Consider the following 17363-nt stretch of genomic DNA (forward strand, 5'->3'; position numbering starts at 1 on the left):
TAACACTGGCCCTTGCACAAAAAAAGTTGAAGACATCTAACATTAGCCTCTCCCTCCAGTTATTCTTAAATTTATCTTCAGACTTATTAACATTATAGCCGTAAGATTTATATCAAAATAACTGTGTAATAAATAATCCATAAGAAATAAGATATAGCATTAAACATAAATCAATTTAAACGAGTCGTGGACATGCTAAGAGCTGGAAGATTGTCATTAAAACATAGTTCAAGTGGTAATTGCAGATTGTACGCTCATCATTAAATTTATCATTCATACAGACAATATAGAATTATTCACCTGACTTTGGATAAGGAAAATCTTGAATTTATAAAGCGATAATTGATGGTAACTAGGGTGTTATAAATATTTTGTGATAGCACTAACATAATAATAATGAAAAACTTTATTATTTAATGGTCATAAGCTTATTATAAGCAGTTCCTACCAGGTAACGCGTACTTACAGGGACTGACTTTGGAAAATGAGCTAACAATTTTTCAGTCGCTAAAACGTTCTCTACTTACCGCCCAGTTCCCAGAACATTATGAAAACATCTAAATTAAATCATTAGAACTAAATAACGTACCAGCCATAATTACTGATGTTACAGCCATGTGTAATAAAATGAGCGTGTGACAATTTGTCTAGTTTCACACTGTTAGTGACGCCCGAAGTTTTTCACACAAAACTCATTAAATGGTTCAGTACTTCATGAAAATGTCGAATTTACACCTGTGGCTGCGGCCTTACTGTGGAGTTGAAATATTTATCACATTCAAAGTGATTGTGAATAGACAAATCAAGATGGCAATTTAATAAAATAAATACATAACTGCTCCTTTTCATTCACGATTAGATATTTAGAAGACTATTTATATCCATGACGTCAGATAGGATGTCTCTCCAGTTCCAGTCATCTACGACATGCTACCCAATGGGTTATGATCCCTTGGAAACTATAGTCTAGCTGTAGTCAAAAATCGGCAAATATTTAGGTATTACTTACTAGCTGTTCCCGCGAAGCGTAAGCTTCGCTAAAAAGATTTCCCGTGGGAATGCCGCGATAAAAAGTAGCCTATGTTCTTTCCTAGTCCAAGGTGTCAGCTAACTCCATATCAAATTTCATTAAAATCTTGTAAAGACCTCCTTAATCCACTACCGGCTCTATCCTTTTAGAATAAAATTGTTAGCGATAGAAGTAGAACACACATGATTGGGGAGTCCCCATGGCTGCTCGCATTAGGCTGAATCACAATTATTATAATGTCCCATGTGCAAGTGATTATGTTTAGTATAAAAACGGCGGCTCCATGGTGCCAGGCAGTGTGGTGTGACGTGTCTATACCATGAAGTTGCTTGCTCTGATCGTGGCTATCTTTGCCATTGCTTTTGCGTTTGTGGTAAGTACCTTTTCTTTTCATTTTATAAATGTAGGCTCCTTATATCTTTTAATAATTTCCATGTGTGTTTTATCTAATTCATTATAACTGAAACAATTTGTGTAAATAAATGAATGAGCCGGTTAAAAGCACCCAGTCATATCGAGGCAGGGATGTCAGGATGGATCATTTGGACGGTGCTGGAATCTGCCATGAGAGTTTCCATAGATACCTGTAGAGTAAGCAGCTCAACATTAAAGAACAGAAAAGGCTACAATTTTTAAAACAATATACCTAAATCTGTCTGCCCGTAGGGTGCAATGAGCACTGGTGCGCTAGCTGAAGACGGGGGCCCCCGGGCCGGCTGCAACGGGGGCCGGGGGCCGCCGGGGCCGCCGCCCGGGGCTGGGGGACCGCCGCCTGCTGCCAGTGAGTATACTAGTTAATATGTCTATGAAAAACTAAGTTTCTAAGTGCTAATGCGCTTACCTTATCTTTTTATATGACAGCACTCGTTCGTTAGATTTGTTTTGTGAATTTCGAGTATCCTTGCCGTATACTATACCAGTAGCTTTGTAGCTTCGAAACAATTAGCCCGATTAAAAAACTGTTTCATTAATTAGAGGGGTTACTTTGAATTGATCAAATTTGTTTGTTACAGATTCCACCTCCAGTTAAAAAGTTCCTACAAACGACGACACGGCAAATAGTTTAGTATGCACTTCTAGTGACAAATATTCAATATTTGTTAGTTAATACACAAATTGCATTTGATATTCTTTACTAAATTTTACTGTGCATGTTGATAGCCGTCCCATTCGGTAATGAGCATATTAAATCAGTAGCACTAGGCACACCTCACATAATGCTCATTCGACACTACAGGCTGTTCCAAAAGTGGTATAGTATAAGTAAAAGTGACTTGGCGATCATTCTATACTTAAACAAATTTTGTACTTTGTTGTTTCTAACAACAACAAGATCGCCCCCTGTGGTTAAAAATGTGGCCATAATGATAACCGACTTACAATACTAATGGCACCGTAAGAAGACGGTAAAAAAAATACAGGAGACAATAAACACTATGAAAGTCAAGTTTATGTTACGTATTTATTGAGGTTGCGTAACACTTAGTATAAAAAGTATAAAAATCGGTTCATTCGACTAGCTTATAAATAACACAATGGCATTCTCATGAGAACTTAAACTTTGAGTATTAAGTACATAGGTACATAATGGTTTGGTACTTTAGGTAATATTAAAAATGTACATACATATTCTTTACTAATTATAATACGAGTATAATAATCTAATACTTACATAAAATACTAAGATATGAATAATACAAATATATCTAAGCTTTTATAAATACAGTACATATACACGTGAAGTAATTCACAAAAGTTACTAGTTTTTAGATAATTAGAGACAGAAGAATATTTTCATGTCAACTATCCAGTAATTTCAAAAGGGCAAAAGAACGCAGCTACAAACATTTTCCAGACAATCCTCAATTTTATTCAACTTCTGAATTTGACTCTTGAAATACATCGTATTACGATAACAACAAATTGTGACAAGTAGGTACCTATAAGTATAAAATTGAGTAGTGTGCTTGAACAACGCTGCATGTTACATCTCTATCTGAAAATTCGCGCTCAAAATTGAGTAGCAGCAATGGTTGCGTTTTTCATCATCACATCTCTCCATCCGCCAAGCCAATTGCAGAAATAGTAGCATTTTCTCTGTCTCTTCAATCTCTCCATCCTCCCCAAGCCATTCTCCACCCTATCCCTCTCCCCCCCCCTTTAGTGTTCCTCCCCCAGCTCCTGCAGCTGCTGCTCGGCCTGCAGCAGCTCGCGCTCGGCGGCGATGCGCGCGTGCTGCTCGGCGATCACTCGGAATAAGGACGCGTGCTGCTGTGTTGCTGCTAGCACTACTGCGGACTGCCGGAGCGGGACTGGAAAAGAGGGGGGTCAGGGGTTAGGTTGAAAGTTGGTGGTAGGGTTCCCACACATGATACGACCAACGTCTCTCTACATATCGCAGGTGTTCAATGGGAGCGAGAATCGTATGGTGTTTTTGTGTGCGAGCCCAGTACAAAGTTACTTAATAGAAAGTAGTCAAGCTTGGTAGGTAATTTTAGTAAGTATTTTCCATAAAGGTTGTTCACCTTTATGGAAAATTAGAGATTGGTGGTATCGAATAAAACGGGAAGATCTCGGAGATGCTCAAAAATGTAAGGCAAAACTGGTCTGGTCTACGCTACACTCCCTTGTAAGTCTGGTCTCCCACCACGTTTATTTATTTTTGGTTACGTTTATTTATTTACGTTGGTCTACAGCCTAGTAATGACAAATTTGCAATACCTTGTAGCACAGAAAGCCGAAAGGGGGTGATGCGTAATTCTGAATACAATTTGCAGCTTTCATTGTTTTGAACCCCAAAACCCTGACATCCTATATCCTCACCTTGCGGATGCGGGTTGCTCGCATGCTCCGCGGCAATCTTCTCATACAGCTCATGATGTCTGATCTTGGCCTGCGCCACGGCGTCGCTGTCCACAGGGTGCTCGGGCGGCGCGTGGCTCAGCACGGGGTGGAAGCCCTCGCGGTCCGCCACGTAGTCCACGCGGCGCACCTTGTGCCCAGGGTCCACGTAGGAGTACGTGCCTGGAAGGGTAGACATTTAGTTAAAGAGAGGTTTGATCTAGTAGGTGCCTGGAAAGTAGGTGAACGGTTTGTTAGAGAAAGGTTTGGTGTTGCGTTGTGATTGGGAGCTATTGTTCTTAATTGGCTAGTAAACGAATTGTTATTATTGTTGTAATGGAGTGAATAGTAGATAAGTAAGTAGAAAACACCCGACAAATGTGCTGACTTTTGAAAAGATAAGCTGGTTTTGTTGAAATATGCAGATACGCGCATATTAAACTTATCACACTTATCGTGAAAGACTTAAATACCGTTGGAACAAGTAGTCAAGTCAGTGCAATCCTAACGCTGGTCACGGCCACGTGCCGCGGGGTGGTACAACGAGGTGACCATGCTAATCGAGGTACTCAACATAGCAAGAATATTCACGGCCTCAGGGCATTCGCCTCGAATCAACAGAGTCCACACCGCACCCGCTAGCTGTGCAATAGGAACTGAGCATCATGTCAAAAATTGTGCAATGTGCATGCGCATTTATTTCCGCCACCAGAAAACCTAGGTGGTGAAAAACTTCTCCTCAGCAGCTCGGTAATGACCGAAATTAAAGGAACAATAATATCTTCACATATTTTGATATTGATTATAGGTATTCTAATATCTTAATCCTATATCCTTTATCTAGTTCCTGTCAAAATTGGACTAGCTATAACAATACCGTTGGCATATTTCTCATTTAAGGACTGCTGATTGGGTGCACACATCTTCAGTGTACAATTAGCCGCAAACACAGTGTGGTAACACACTATTCCAGTCGAATGCACATTTCAAATCCAATTTGTACATAAGTGGGTAATTGGAGCATTCTTTTTGATTCTCGAAAGATTACCGATAGTCGTTTGTTTTGCAATTTAATTTGACTTTGATTGAAAAGGATGTTGGGTAAGTGACAATGCCTATTATGCTAGATTGCGCTAGCGTTTAGATAATTTAATAATCGAGTTATATACCTTGTATAAAGCAAAGGCGCTTTTCGAGTCTGTTCTTATATGTATATCTATGCATGCATCTTTAAAACTATACAATAGCCGCAGCCGGTAGTGGCTGGATGAGGAAAGCCGAGGACCGAGTGTTGTGGCGCTCCTTGGGAGAGGCATAATTATGTCCATCTGAATGATTATTATATAACTGATGATGACGAAATTTGTAATAGCTGTACCTCTAACGACCCCACTGCCGTCGCTGACTTCAGCATGATGGCGGTCGCTGTGTCCCGGGAACCTCCCCGCCGTGTAGGAGAAGGCGTAGGGGCGCGGCGGCGGCGGCGGCGTGCTCTCGTGGGACTCCAACTGGTGGGACGCCTCCAGTTGGTGGGACGGCAGGTGGGACACGTCGCAGTGCGCCGCGGCGAGCACGGCCAGCAGGCAGAGTTGGCTGAGCATGCTGGAATGTGGATGGTTCACGTGTTAGAGCGTAAGTTATTATTCGTATTCGATGTCAGTGATGATGATCTCTGAATATACATACATATCGTGACTATTAGCTAGTTTTAGCTGAGGTTTCGATTTAAAGGTACAGAATTTTTCAAAATTAAATTTTCTACAAAACAATGGGATTTCTAGCTGTCTATAGATAGTTATACAGGTGCCACATTTAGGTACTATAATAACCTACTTACTTAGATCGATATTTCCATCAATCACGTTTCAAACGTAACTTAATGCAATGCAAATCCCGGCTCTACATAAACAAATCCACGCAAATTGTTGGCGCTTAGCCGAAGGTATTTGTTTGGCAACACGCTGGGCCACAGTGGGCATGCCGAGTGTTGGGCAACCGCCACCCTGCCTCGGACAGATCTGGTCTAGAAACCTGCTGTTTGAATAACGTAACCTTACCTGTGTAGGTTGATCTTGTTTTGTTTTTACCCAACTGCGGGATATGGAAATGGACGAGGTTGTATTTATAGGTAGGAGTTCTAAATTATACTGCAAATACCTAAGTGCTACTACGATACCACGCATAGGTAATCAGTGTTGTCAAGTGTTATTGTAAGCTGAAATGATAGCTTTCACCTTTCATAAACTGATCACCCTGTTTAGTTTTATTTTTCTAAATGTATTGAGGAAATGCTCAGTGTGTATATTTCTGCAGTGACAGCATAAATGATGGTAGTATAATTGAAATATTTTTGAAATAACTGCGCAGATCGATCAAAGGGATCACTGAACGAAAGAGTCCTGACCAGCTACAACCATATCATTGGAACAATTAAAAAAACTTATCCGTAAAAATGATAGAATCATCCGATATACATAGACGAAGCTCCCATAAAGAATCAATTCGTATTTGATCCGCAGTTTATTTAGATGCACGTCTTGGAACCCGTTCCACTGACCTTTACTAGTTGCGTCATGCGATGATGGATCAGCACGATGGATGCTCTACCTCACTCCTATACAACATGTTGCTCAGATACAGTTTCTCAGTTCAGCATATCTACCTTAGCATGAACTTAAGGTTAACCTTAACCGCTTGTTACGAGAAAAAAAGGAAACACATGATTGCCAAAGAAATATATAAATTCTAACTACTTGTCAGTAAATCCATATTTATTTGAAATATTTGGGTCTTTAAAGGACCAATAGTAAGAAGAGGATCGTTCTGTCGTGCCCAATGACAATTTAGCCAATCGCAGCGCTATATCATACTTATGTTCAGCTTAACATGACGTTTGTAGTTGTGAAACCGGCAGTAAATCATCTAAATTATAACTAAATAACAGTTTAGCCGAAGAACTACCACCACAAGGTTTGATTGATGGCGTATTTATTTGCCAATGATTTTATGAGGTAATTATTTAAGGAAAAGTCAGCATATTATGTAGAATACGGGTAATGGAAAAAGATTACCGTTAACTTATTCGCAAAAAATATGTTTACAAATGCTGCAAAGAGTCTGAGGGCCAATTTGTTATTAATTTATGTTATGGCTCGACATATAAAAATACATAAGTAAATACGAACAAAATATTAGTGACATCATCAATGTACCTACGTACAGACTTCGCCGCAGTTTATAATATATCTCTAAAAGGCTATATAGTGAATAAGTCACGATACAAGTTATTTAAACGAATTTCCTGGTATTTCCCATCGGAGGATTAGTGGAGGAAGCTAAAATATGCCTTTATAATTGCAAAAACCTTGTAGCTTCAATGTTTTTGGATCTTTATTGTGTTCATATAAGTATTGAATTTATAATTGCATGCTAGACAAAGACGATGAGCCGTGACCTCTACTTCCTCAGATGGTGGCCACTGCACCCACATTACCAGAATTTAAAGAATAATGACAGCTCAGATAGCAGCAGCGAGGCCGTATCCAGGGGGGTCACTCTCTAAATCGACGAACAGAGGAACACGAATTGTCGGGATGAAAACCAAGTGAAACTTTGGCAGCACTATTGAGGACCAATAACATTATTGGGGAGGAAAAATGGCGACTGAACCAACCAATAGCCGGATCCCCACCAGACGATCTAACGCGATCCGATCGCGCGATCCATGGAATTTTATATAATAAACTTCTTGGATCGGGCGATCGGATCGCATTGGATCGTCTGGTGGAGATCCGGCTAATTAGAACTGGGGAATCGGGTCTACTCGACAGTGGCGACATCTAGAAAACTTTTGCGTTTTCTTCTCCATTGGCAAGTTTAATAGAACGAGGTAAAGTTGTGGTTAGAGCTGCTGAAGACCACGGCTCATCTAGCATGCTGATTGCGAGAAAATTTTGATCGTTCACTCGTCAATTTTGAGAATGACCCTCCAGTGTCGGATGAGTCTATGAAATGATTGTGACGTCATAACTGGAGGTGTTATGTGGTTTCAATGACCTTCGTACACTCGTAGGTTCATACTCACTAATTATTACTTACACCTTATATCTGATGGAATAGTATGTAATTATCACCTGATTTCTCTCTAGTGTGGGTTTGGATATTTTATGCAGGCGAAAGAACACCTATACTCAGTCACTATGATAATGACCTAACCAACGTTAAAAACACCCATTCAACACAAAAAATCTAATAACTTCTGAACTATTGAACCGATTTTTATGAAATAATGTTTAACTACACTCAGTGTAATATTACTATATTACCAACATACTACATTACATGGAACTTTAGGTACAGTATACAGAATAGCTTTGTTTTTCACCGACAGTAAGTAATTTTCAATGTTTATTTGACGTGCTCATCACACGAGGATTATAAGGATGTTATTTCAACATGTATGCTTGTATTAAACTGGTTTTAGTTTGATTTTATAATTAATTGTAATGTTACCCATCGGCTTCTGGTGTAACTAGGTTTCCTTACGTACGTCTAGGTCATATAGCTTATAATTATAAAAAAATATGTAGGTATATAATAATGCAGGTTCGCACAATATTGCAGTTTTTTCGAGTTTTCGCTTTCAGATTGGCCAACACCAGAAGGGTTACTCTATACTAACGAAAATCTAACAAACGAGAGCTGCCGTGCAATCAGTACGTTTAATACAACGAGACAGATGCGAGCGTGTTATAAATCTGACTGTATCAATTTCTTTGATACTAATTTGTATGTAGATAATTTTAAGTTGACCTGGGACAGTTTATTTCTGTCCTTAAATCAGAAACGACGTTTAGCTACAGAAGTAGCTCCTCTTATTAACTCAGTTATAAGCATTATAACGAAGAAAACTTGTGTCCCTATTGACACCGTCAGTAGTAATACTGAAAATAGTACAGTAGATTTAAATTAGATTTTCAGACAACGGGAGAGCATCATAGCGTTGATATAAAGATTGATTCAGTTCACTGCTCTCTCGGCTCAAAACTATCGAAGGACAAGACATTTAAGAATGAATTTAAATTGGTACATCAGAATATTCAGAGTATTTCTTCTAAATTGTTAGAAATAGAACTATTTTCGGAAAAATTTAACATTGATTGTTTATGTATCACAGAACATTGGTTAGACGAGAATAAAATGATGTTCCAATTAAAAAATTACAAACTTATAAGCTGTTTTAACAGAAATATCAACGAGCATGGTGGGTCACTTATATTTCTTAAAGAAAATTGTAAATGTAAAGAACGAAAGGATATAGTTGCTCTTTCTGTTAAACACCATATAGAAATTTCATGTGCAGAGCTTAATAAGTATATAATAGTATGTACCTACAGGCCACCTACTGGTGATTTTATTACCTTTGAGACTGTCATGGAGGATGTTCTAAGGTTAGCTTCCAATAGTAAAAAGGAAGTAATAGTGTGTGGTGACTTTAATGTTGACCTATTAGGTGACTCTCCTAATAGGTCGAAATTGTTGTTACTTTTTAAATCATTTAATCTTTTTAATGTTTTTCTGGAACCAACTAGAATTACACCCACGTCAGCCACTTGTCTAGATAACATATTCTGTAACTGTGAGTTTAAAGACAGTAGTGTGATTAATTGTCTGAGGTCAGACCACAGTGGGCAGACCATTACCTTAGTAAACACTGACAAGACAAATAAAACTAAGGTGAGATGCAGATCGATTACTACAAAGAAAATTGACAATTACTTGAAGAAACTAGACGAAAAACTTCCGAATGTTAAATTAGATTGCAATTCTAATGAGATGTATAGTAACTTGTTTAAGATAATAGCTGATGAGTTTGAGAGTAATTTTGAAACGAAGGAAGTTTTGATTGACAATAAAATTAAATTTTGTGACTGGGCTACAGAGGGTATTCGCAAAAGCAGGGCGACATTATATGATCTGTATGAGATGAAAACATTCATACTCCGACCTGACTTTCAATCTTATGTGAAGAAATATAGCAAGATGTATAAATGTGTCTGTCACTGTGCGAAGACAATTTTTATTAATAACAAGATTAAAGACTCTGCAAACAAATCTAAGGCCGTTTGGACTATTATTAATAACGAAACGGGGAAGAATCGAACACGCGAGACAAATTTATCTTTGAAGGTAGGCAATGACATGATAACATCGAATGATGCGGTGGCGAGGGTCTTTGAAGAGTTTTTTACGAACATTCCTTTAGAGACTACGTGTAACCTGGATTCTTCGGCTGCAGCAGCTGAAACCCTGACGAAGGAGAACGCACCTTCAACCGATAAGGAATTTAAATTCAGATATACTAATACATTAACTATTATAAAAACATTTAAGTCATTAAATATGAAGAAAACTGAAGACTTGTGGGGAATGTCAGTTAAATTTGTTCTTTCTATTATTAATAAAATCGCCCCAATTTTAGCTAACATCTTTAATAAATGTATCGCTGAAGGTGTGTTCCCAGATCTTATGAAATTTAGTAAAATTATACCTCTGTTCAAAAGTGGGGATATGGAGGACCCTGCAAATTTCAGGCCTGTCTCGGTTCTTCCAGTTTTGAGTAAAATATTTGAGAGGGTCATACTCAGTCAGATGCTTTTGCATTTCAATGATGCTCGATTGTTTCATAGCCAGCAGTATGGTTTTACAAAAGGCAAATCAACAGCCGATGCCGGTACTGCGTTGATTAAGCACATATTTGACGCCTGGGAAGACCATCACGATGCTATTGGAGTCTTCTGTGATCTGTCGAAGGCGTTTGATTGTGTAGACCATCAGACTTTAATTTCGAAACTTAGATACTATGGAATAGGAGGAAAGGCTTTAGATTTGATATCTTCATATTTAGACAAGAGACAACAAAGGGTCGATATTAACAATACTAAATCACAGGGGGCTCATGTAAAAATAGGCGTCCCTCAAGGATCTATTCTAGGACCATTTTTATTCCTCATTTATATTAATGACTTGCCTTTTATGGTTGAAAAATTGACTAATATAGTTTTATTTGCTGACGATACTTCTTTGCTTTTTAAAGTTAAAAGAAGAGAAAATAATTTTAATGAAATTAATTCAATTCTATCTGACATACACGATTGGTTTACCGTTAATAATCTTCTATTGAATTCTAAGAAAACGAAATGTATTAAATTTACACTGCCGAATGTTAGACAATGCGATACTAACATTATTCTAGATGGGAATAAATTGGACCTAGTTAATGATACTGTCTTTCTTGGGATGACTATAGATTCAAAGTTACAGTGGGGACCTCACATTGAAAAATTGTCTGGAAGGTTGAGCTCCGCAGCTTTTGCTGTACGGAAAATTAGACAGCTGACCGACGTTGAAACCGCAAGATTAGTTTACTTTAGTTATTTCCACAGCTTATTATCGTATGGCATTTTGCTTTGGGGTAGAGCAGCTGATATTGAAACTATATTTGTATTACAGAAAAGAGCCATCCGCTCTATATACAAACTTGGTTCCAGGGATTCATTGAGAGAACTATTTAAAGAAATTAACATCCTTACAGTTCCATGTCAGTTCATTTTTTCCAATTTAATGTATGTACGAAAGAATATTTCAACTTTTGATACAATTGGCAGTAATCATGACATTAATACTAGGAACAAGCATAAGCTGGCTTTTCCAGCGATTCGTCTGGCGAAAGTTAATAAATCGTTTTTAGGGTACTGTATTAGATTTTATAATAAGCTTCCAGCAGAAGTTGCTCAAATGCCAGAGAATAAGTTTAAGTGTTACATTAAAGAGAAACTCAGTAAAAAAGCTTATTATAAAATTGATGATTACTTAGAGGACGTTAATGCATGGCTGTGATAAGTAGTTAGCTCTGCTCATATTATTATAATAATAATTATTAAGCTTATATGTATTGTATACCAACTAGTTTTAAGTCTTTTTTTGAAAAGATGGCTCAGGAGTTTCTTGCCTCCGTTCTTCTCCTTAGACAGAAAGAGCCCCCCCTTATCCGAACGGAGAGTAATTTGTAAAAATTGACGTTCATCAGAAAATTTTATATTTGTACGATGAATAAAAAAATTTGAGTTTGAGAGTTTGAGTTTCAGAGTCGTGACTCGAGCAGCAGCACTCCGAAACTTCGTTTTTTGTCATATAGAGTGGCCCCAGCAGGCTTTGTCCAACACAACAAAGCGCGATGTGCTCACCGCCTACTGCCTTTGTACATTGTGACTACACTTACTGGGCGATATTTTATCAGATTTTTTATAAAGCTTAGCTATATTTGCCGTGTGGCGCCGCGGCTGCCCTTGTGCCAGATCTGGCCACTGTCTCCGCCGTCACCTCGCCTACCCGAATCAAATATAGCCTCAATGCGTAATTTTATGAAACACTTACCGCTTTTTTATGGACGATATTGTATATTTGCTCTTGTAAGTGTATTTGAATGTACAGACCTACTACAGAGCAGTAAATATGAATATGACATGTCAAGTTCATACCAAATACCGGATTGTTACAAGCTGATGACTCGCCTAGCGGGGCGGAGCGGGGTGAGGTGTTTGGAATTTACACTTTCATTAACTTTGCATAACGATATTATAATCGTTTACCTCACGCCTGCATACATACTCGGGCGACTAGCGAGCCGGAACTCACACGTTACGATGCGCATGTGTATACGCATCTTTCGAGCATTATTTTAAAACCCTTGACCGAGTATGCGTAATGTTATAAAATTGCGAATGTGTGAAAGTAAATTGTTATTTTTTCAAAATTACATAGGTAAAAATATGGTTTTGTGTAGCAAATGTCGTTTTTACTATGGTGACCTGTTTCTTAATTTACCTTAAAAGTTCATTGAAAAAGAAAATATATGTTTACTATGTTTAGTCTTGTTTCATATAAAAGAGTTCAACGGGGAAACTTGAAATGAAAGTTCCCTATAATTCGTAACGTCACCCCACCCCCAGAGTCACCCTCTTTGGGCTTAGTATATCACTTTTGCAACACCTTGTATATTAGGCAGATATCAGTGACGATGAATGATGATGGAAACTATAATATTTACTAAGTATACCACTAATGCAACAGCCTGTATTTATAAATAGTAAATACGGCGTAGTCTTCCTGACTACAGTACAGAACATCGTAATTCATTTGCTAGATCTCACGTAGGTAATATATGTATCTATGATTTAAAATAACATGGTAGAAACTTCATCAAATTATCAGAACCGAATTGAAGGCATTGACTGTGACCTTCTGATATAATTCTCGTAAGGACGTCAAACCTGATCTCTACAACGAACCAAAAACTGGTTCACCAATCAACAGACAATCTGCAGGCAGAGGAATTTGAAAGGTTTTGCTTTATTTTAAATGGAGCGTCTGTAAATATCACTATTCATTTAGTGGCTCATAGATTAGGGGTCAGCGACCCTAGCGTTAATGTCAAGTTACGCAATCATCAACCGAAAAATATTTTCAAGAATTTTATGGCAAATCTATTACAAAGAAACATCAGAAGCGGATTTCTTTAAATTACAGCTACTGAAACAATAAGGGCCGCAACCCTGTCGGGGGGACGTGATATTGTATGTTATGGATACTAAATAACGTTGGTTTTAATTTATTTATTTTTGAATATCTACAAGCCCCTACTTTAATATTCATTAATGTCATTACAGTTTCGCAAGCTTCCGGTGTTTTATCGAAATTGGTTTCATACAAATTAGAATCGGCTCAATATTCATAAATGAGGCACAGAACCGCGGGTAAGCAGTGCAGTGGGTGCTAAGCTCAAGATTTATTTAATACCCTTGAAGTACGAGATATCTATAAGTACCTAATTATACTCTTTATTGTAGAAACGAATGAAACTTATCACGGTAGTCGCAGAGCCACCCGCTTTTGGTTAGGTAAAGGTAATTACGTTTGTTCTCGGCAGACCAAAATGAGGGATCTCCCACGTACGCAGACAATCCCACCTGTCAGATCGATAAGTAACTATAAATTAAGTTTAACGATAATTTCACAAGTAACACCTCAATAGCAATGGTACGTCCTAAGTGCCCCAACCATGACCTTTGATGTGAACTTTGACTCGGTAACTCGGTCACTACACATTGCCGACTTGTTAAAATAAAAATGTTACAATATGAAGAGCGAATCCCGTGTTAGTGCAGTTTCATAAGTGTTGTTTGAATTGTGCATTATTTGCTATATACTTGAGTAAACAAGGTTCTAAAAGTATTGGGTATTATCACTTTATGAGGTATTTAAATAAATAAAGTGCAGTGGCCCTAAGGCGGCTTCCCTTCGTGTAACTTGTTTTAAAAACATGGACACTGACGGTTGGTCGATCCACCGATTTAATTCTGAAGTAAAGCAAGCTGAAGTGACTGTGGGGCTGGCATACCTATTACATAGGTATATACAGTATATGCCGAAGATCCGATGACCAAATGAAGTAAATGAGATCCCGAGTGAAGACTACGACCAGAAAAGCGTATGATGCCCTCCAGACCGCTGTGCGTCCGTTTGATAACCTTAGACACCTGTTTAACCTAGCCAGTAGTGGCTGGCCTGGACGAGTGATGTTATTTACTATTTGAAAACACGAAGCATTGCTGACCGTACAAGCCCATTTTAAAACCCTTAATTTAAGGTTGTTATTGCCCAGACACAAAACTAACCCTACTAGCTACTAGGACCTAAGCCCTTAATCCAACACAATATTGGTGAACTCAGAGCTGCCGCAATGAACGCCTACCTTACGAGGTGTTCCATGTCTGATGTTTATGTTATAAAGGTACCTTTGTAACTTTTTCACACATAAGTAACTATTAAACTCGATTTTAATTAAGTACATCTAAAAACTAATCTTGTTTATTTATCATAGACTGCAGCCTTTCAAAAGATCGCACTCAAACTTTCAAGGCAGAATGTATAAATATTGGCATTCCTATAAATAACTCTTAAATAAAAAAACAAAAGAATAACGAATGCCGATCTTGTTTGCAAAAACCACTGGCATTTAAGAATAATACGTTCTAAATTTAAAACTTACGTGAGTTTGTTGGGCTCACACTGGCGTGGACCTCCGTTCACTCGCTGGGGCAGACTGAGCGACGAGCGACGAATGGTGAACGAGAATGAATGGCTGTGTTTTGAGAAGCCTCGACTGTTTCTGTTTACTATCTAGGTACTTTGAGTATCACCAGTTATCATTAATCCAATCAATCGTCTTTTTGCTCATGGAATAGTTTTTATAGGACGGATAGGATATCAATATTGAAGTAAGTAGGTACCTACGGCAGGTACCTAACCAGAAATTAGTCAGTAATGAATTTAAGTTTGGTTGGCTGTCGTGTCCCTGTACCTAAGTAGAATGCTATTAGATTCGTACCTATCTCATAACTGTACTATTACAGTGCTCTTGTGACAATTTAATGATCTTGCAAGAGCACTGAGCATTTTCCCATCTTCTTAATTCGCTAGTAAGTTGGAAATAAAATTACAATATAGGTACCTCATAGTACCTACATAATATACTTGTGTTGGTATAGAGGTAATAGCAATCTAACATTAATTTAGTGTAATACTTGACAGTTTTGCAGTTTGCTATTAAGAGTGTGGCAGGCTCTATTTCGGCAGCTACCTTCACATTATGAAAAGCGTAATTAAAAACGTTATAAAAAATGAGAAGTCGTTTTTTTTAGGATCACGTAACTATGTGATTATAAGGCCGTCTGATCCAGGCTCTACCAGCTTTGTGTCCTATTCCCAAAGTCTTGCTCATCTTCCCAACTGTCCACAGCTACAGATGTCGGTAAAATTAGTCCCTGACAGAGGACATCATCCATTCAGAGTCAAATCTTCAGTCACTGGATTTTTTTTAAAATGCTTCCTTCAGAATTTCTCAGATTTAATAAACCATGTTTGTACGTTTGTCCAATGTATGTTCATCATAAAATTATAACCAGTTTTAATGCTAATGAATGTTCAATATAATACAACCTATCTAATCGCTTCTAGTAGCTGCTTCCGCGTTGGTGTTAAATTGTTTTAGCAAAGTCAAAGACGTTAATAAATTGGTCGATTTTAAAACTTTATACCTAGGTAGGTGTAACTAATAAATGTTTCCATTTTAGAGTAATAATATGGTGTTAGGTGTGTACCTTTACTATAAATTCACACAATTATAAACAGGTAACCTATACAAGTATGAATGACTTATCAAACTTAAAAAACATCAAATCTACTACATTACAAGATGACAGATTGACAGACATTACTATGAGGAAACACCATACTCTGTAATCACGAGAGGCCGTGAAAAGCGTTCGGACACGCACGCGCAGACGGCACTGCAGTTCAACTGACAGTCCCGCACTTAGTTAGTATCTTGCATTTTATAGTAGTGTCTGTTCTAATTTTGAAGCATTGACAGTCACTTATATTTGAATAAAAAGTTCACTAGTGGCAATAGAAAAAAAAATATTGTGCGCACCTGCAACTTACTGACTGTGCGTACGTAACGTACACAGACAATAGAAGTACTTACAGTTATATTATATGCATACGCCGAGTGCTACAGGTCCTATACATGTACAACTAAACACAGGTAATGTAAGTATATAATTATATTATCTACCTAGGTATACTAGTGAAAGTGGTACAGCATAAGCCGAAAGGTGGTGACTAAGGCACAGACTGTGTCCAGTGACTTCATGAAGAAGGATCGACGGTCTAATGTCGTAGTGGTTAGTGGCCCTGTTTGATATGCCGAAGGTCCCGGGTTCGATTCCCGGCTGGGGCAGATATTTGTTTAAGACAGATATTTGTACTCGGGTCTTGGGTGTGGATATTTATATTTAATATGTATCTATATATGTATTTGTGTAGATATATCAGCTGTCCGATACCCATAACACAGGCTCTGCCTAGGTTGGGGTCGGATGGCCGTGTGTGAGATGTCCCCACATAAAAAAAGAACAAAAAAAGGATCCTTTTAAGTTTATCATTTTTAAAAAATCGGCAGATGAGGCATATAGATTGTGATGATGTGATTGAGATAGGCTATTTAGATTGTGGCGCGCCCCGGTTTGGACGCTTGAACAGTTCTAGAGCTGTCGTTGTATGTTCGTTCATTTCCGCAAACGGACATTTATTCATCAAACTATTCAAACTACTCGTATTATGAACTGATTCAGTATCGTAGTAGCACTGCTCGTATTAGACGCGTAATAAGATAATATTTCATAATTTGCGAGTGTGTTCGCTAGTTGGGTTGGGTTGGGACTGCAGTTTTACTGTTGATATTTGTGTTTTGTGGTACCTAGATACATTGTGGATGGTTTAGACATTAATTTTATAAATCTAGACAAATTAAGAGGTAAGTGTAGTATCTTTATGTGCTTTTTTGAATAAACCAAAATAATAATTAGCG

The 17363-nt window shown here is 38.0% G+C and overlaps 1 protein-coding gene and 1 long non-coding RNA gene across 2 annotated transcripts; one reads left to right on the top strand and one right to left on the bottom strand.

The window, feature by feature from the left end:
- The first annotated feature begins 1117 nt into the window (after positions 1-1117).
- On the top strand, positions 1118-2151 carry LOC125489709. The gene is made up of 3 exons (XR_007267194.1): positions 1118-1403; positions 1697-1811; positions 2044-2151. It is a non-coding gene; the product is annotated as an uncharacterized LOC125489709 (long non-coding RNA).
- Positions 2152-2475: 324 nt separating this feature from the next.
- LOC105389857 (cuticle protein 6) lies at positions 2476-15047 on the bottom strand. The gene is made up of 4 exons (XM_038118403.2): positions 14982-15047; positions 5250-5473; positions 3854-4054; positions 2476-3342 (listed from the first exon to the last, which is right to left on the bottom strand). The coding sequence occupies exons 2-4, from the start codon at positions 5470-5472 to the stop codon at positions 3191-3193; spliced, it is 576 nt and encodes a 191-aa protein (XP_037974331.2). The 5' UTR covers position 5473; positions 14982-15047; the 3' UTR covers positions 2476-3190.
- Between the last annotated feature and the right edge of the window lie 2316 nt (positions 15048-17363).

Source organism: Plutella xylostella, chromosome 16 (genome assembly GCF_932276165.1).
Source record: "Plutella xylostella chromosome 16, ilPluXylo3.1, whole genome shotgun sequence".
Lineage (NCBI taxonomy): Eukaryota > Metazoa > Arthropoda > Insecta > Lepidoptera > Plutellidae > Plutella > Plutella xylostella.

What these genes read in the sequence shown, in the direction of transcription:
- LOC105389857 (XM_038118403.2), bottom strand. Translation starts at nt 5,472, where the DNA reads ATGCTCAGCCAACTCTGCCTGCTGGCCGTGCTCGCCGCGGCGCACTGC. An exon ending in CGGCAGTGGGGTCGTTAGAG is followed by an intron (nt 4,055 to 5,249) that starts GTACAGCTATTA and finishes CTACCCTTCCAG; the next exon opens with GCACGTACTCCTACGTGGAC. An exon ending in GAGCAACCCGCATCCGCAAG is followed by an intron (nt 3,343 to 3,853) that starts GTGAGGATATAG and finishes CCTCTTTTCCAG; the next exon opens with TCCCGCTCCGGCAGTCCGCA.